At 39.8% G+C, this 3,819-nt stretch overlaps 1 protein-coding gene across 4 annotated transcripts in view; it reads left to right on the plus strand.

Moving 5' to 3' along the window:
* The window catches only part of GRIA2 (glutamate ionotropic receptor AMPA type subunit 2), a 173,307-nt gene that overhangs the window by 166,326 nt on the left and 3,162 nt on the right, over nt 1-3,819 (plus strand). For all 4 annotated transcript variants that reach the window (XM_007461877.1, XM_007461875.1, XM_007461876.1 and 1 more), the window contains exon 13: nt 2,906-3,153. In XM_007461877.1, coding sequence (XP_007461939.1) covers nt 2,906-3,153 — 248 coding nt within the window. The remainder of the gene's footprint in view (nt 1-2,905; nt 3,154-3,819) is intronic.

Below are 3,819 nucleotides of genomic sequence, written 5' to 3' on the forward strand. Positions count from 1 at the left end.
CCCATGTCCCCTGCATCGGCAGGCGGACTCTCAACCACTGCGCCACCAGGGAAGCCTGAGCTACTCATTTTTACCTGCTGAATTCTTCATTCTTCCTCCCTTTAAACTAGGAAAAGAATCAACACGTTGGGCAAGGCGTGGTGTACATTCAGGAGAGCATAAGTCAGGAGTTAAGTTACATTGCTTAGTGATCTCATTCCTATAATTAGGTTTTTAAGGTTAGAGGGGGACAGAAATGGGTAAATAGGAAATGTGCAAAGAGCTGCTTTCAATTCCCCACCGTCAGTCATCATTCCATTTCTATGGGATCAGGGGCGAAGGTCCATCTTCTGCCAACGTCTTCATGCTGACATGGGGCGCTGTATTCTCAGAGTGGAAGAGGTCCACATGAGTATATAGCATCTCTTTCCTGACAATTTTAGTTGCCCACTTACATATGCAGGCAGAGCAAGCTACAATTATTTTGATGCCCACAAAGACATAGATTATTATGAGCAATCGTGTTTAATCCCGTTCTCTTGAGGCCAGTTCTTGGAATTGTGCTGGCCGTAGGCGCAGTACCGCTCAAGTTGGAGTAGCTTATGTCATGGCTGCAGTCTGGCTTTTTCCCTCTGGTGGCAGTTACAGTATCTGTAAAACAACTCAGGAAGGTGCATCAGACACTGAGTCTGTGACTCTGTTGTCCTGATTGTTAACTGCTCGAGGCCACTCTTCATGACTCTGGGAGGCCTGGGAGTCTTCAACTTTTCTATGACCAGAGGCAGGAGACGTGCAGGGGCCTTTGTACTTGGCAGTGGGCTGGGGCGATGAGCTACAGCGTTCTGCTTGGTTCCAATATCACTTGTTTTTTGTGGGAATTCACATTACAAAAAGATCTTGAAGTTTAATAATATTTCATGATATATACTCAGAGACAAATATTGTATCAGCTTCCAATTTGGTAGAGAACATGAGGGCAGAATATAGGAGAATAAAACAATATAAATATCTTCTCCAGTAGGCAAAGAGGCAGATAAATAAAAAATGGTCTTATTCTTTCTAACCAATTCCAGAATTTTCACTTAGCATACATTAATTATGAACATATATGTGCAAGGTATTGTGCCATTCACTTATGGTCACGAGGTTAACATTTCCCTAGTTGGTGTCCTGATGGAGCTTTCACCCTCATAGATGTATTTTCATGGTACAGAGGAAGGCTGATTGACTAGGTAATGAAGTTTTAAATCTACAATCTCAAGAAGGGGCATTGTTTAGAAATAGAAATAGGTTTAAGAGTGGTTTAGGTACATTATTAAAGGATCGACATATTATTAATGGGTAAGAAACTTTTATAAATTTGGGGTGAAAATACCTTTGGGGAAGGACATCTGGGTCTTTTCCTAACCCAGACAACAGGGCTGACATGGCCCATGGGCTGTCTCAGCACTGCAGCCCCTATTCACTTGCGGACAATAAAAAAATGCAGCCAATGTCTGAGCGCCTCTCCCTGTTACACGTATTCTAAACTCCAGCGATGTAAGCCTACTCCATACTTCATTTACTCTTGACCGTGAATTTTCACCAAAATAAATGCTTTCACATATATGTAAAGCTACCCTTCTCTCTAGGGCAGTATTTTAAGCAGATTTGCATTTATATTATGTCTGCTTATTTGATTTATTCTGGCTTTTTCTATGATAAAGTTTATATTTTTTAAATTCCTTAGAGTAAAAAACAAACAAACAAAAAGTCCCAAAGCCTCATGAACCTTAAAAGGAAGTTTTCAAGTTCAAGTTTCCGTTTCAGACTTCCTGTATTAGGGGTTATTCACAGTCACCTCCCCCAAGAGGGGTGGAAGTCACTTGAGAAAACTGTGAATAGAAAAGTAAGGAGACATTCAAATGCTATGACTTTCCAGCTCTGCTTGGCTTTCTTTTTACTCTGAAGAAAGTATTCAGAGATGCTTTTGAGGTCTCTCTTTGCTTTTGAGTCAATTAATGTTTAAGGTAAATATTCCCTCAATTAGACCACTGCGGTTAGGCCTTCCTTTTTTTTCATACAAGTCACCTTTAAGAATGTGGGGTTTTTTTGGGGCTTCCCTGGTGGCGCAGTGGTTGAGAGTCCTTCTGCCGATGCAGGGGAAACGGGTTCATGCCCCGGTCCGGGAAGATCCCACATGCCGCGGAGCGGCTGGGCCCGTGAGCCATGGCCGCTGAGCCTGCGCGGCCGGAGCCTGTGCTCCGCAACGGGAGAGGCCACAACAGTGAGAGGCCCGCGTACCGCAAAAAAAAAAAAAAAGAATGTGGGTTTTTTTTTTTTTTCAGTAGATATTGTAATAAACAGTATTTTGGTGCTTAAACAATCATTAAAACTTTTCTGTTTAATTAGAATAAAATTTTAATGCCCGAAGGATATTTCTTTGAAAAATCAGTGTTATTCTAGAAGCATTTCAGTCAGTATCTAATAGAGGTTTCCAACATTATTTTCTTTATTCTCTAGATAATGGGCATTGCATTAGGATCTTACTCCTGCTCTGCCATTAGCTAGGAATAGATCATTTAGGATTTTAGCAGTGAAGACATCCTTTTGCTTGTCTCTTAACTTGAATTATTCCTAGAGGTAATATAGTGTATTTTTCAACTTATTTTGTCATCATACGACCTTTTCAGATTGCTTCTTAAGGGCGCAGTATTTTATTTACAGCTAAAATGTGCCATAATGACATATGAGGTCCTTGTAAAGGAAAATGTTTTGGCCATAATAATAAAATCGTTATTAAGGACAAAATGTTAAAAGATGGAGACGTATCTGTATTCTGTATACCGCCTACGATTGTTTGGAAAAGTCCTGCCTTCCTGTGTGTTTTGTCAAAAACATTCAGGGTCATCTCTGAACTGTACCTGGCACCTCTTTTCTTCTACAGAGATCTAAAATTGCAGTGTTTGATAAAATGTGGACCTACATGAGAAGTGCAGAGCCCTCAGTGTTCGTGAGGACTACAGCCGAAGGAGTGGCCAGAGTGCGCAAGTCCAAAGGGAAATACGCCTACTTGCTGGAGTCCACCATGAACGAGTACATTGAGCAGAGGAAGCCTTGTGACACCATGAAAGTTGGTGGGAACCTGGATTCCAAAGGCTATGGCATCGCCACACCTAAAGGATCCTCATTAAGGTGGGTGGAATAGTATAACAATATGCTAAATGTTGTTATAGTATCCCACCTACCCTGATGTGTCTTTAAGACTCTCTCATGGTTTGTATATGGATATGAGGTAACTCACCATCACAAAAACGACCAAAAACGTTTCTGAATGTTTTTAAACATTTAGATACTGTTTTATATTGATAACAGAGTTTTTTGGTTTTGGTTTTGGTTTGCTTTGCTTTGTTTTACAACATTCTTTTTTTTATTTTTTAAGAGTTAATACATTCATTCTAAGGGTTACATTCTTGTTTAGTCTGATTTTGATTTTGAGGTTTTTTTCCCCATTTCTAGCCAACCATGTCAGTCTACAAGGCTATTCCTTACTTCTGAAAGCAACACTCTGCTTACAAACTAAGTACATGGCTGAATTCTATAAGTAAACTGAATTAACTAACCTGGAGAAATGCCACTTTTTTTTTTTTTTTAAGGGATATGCTTTGGGGAAAGGAAAATGCACTTTGAATTTCTTTGCACACATCTCTTTACTATGTAGTTAACTCTTTGTATTCCTATTTGTCGTTTTTTTTTTTGTTTTTGTTTTTAGTGGAGTCACACTCAAGACACTGTTATTTGTTTGTTGTGGATGTGAGTACAATGCTGTAGAAAATAGAACTCCCCATATTAGCACTCTTT

Source organism: Lipotes vexillifer, unplaced genomic scaffold (genome assembly GCF_000442215.2).
Source record: "Lipotes vexillifer unplaced genomic scaffold, Lipotes_vexillifer_v1.1 scaffold214, whole genome shotgun sequence".
NCBI classification, from domain to species: domain Eukaryota; kingdom Metazoa; phylum Chordata; class Mammalia; order Artiodactyla; family Lipotidae; genus Lipotes; species Lipotes vexillifer.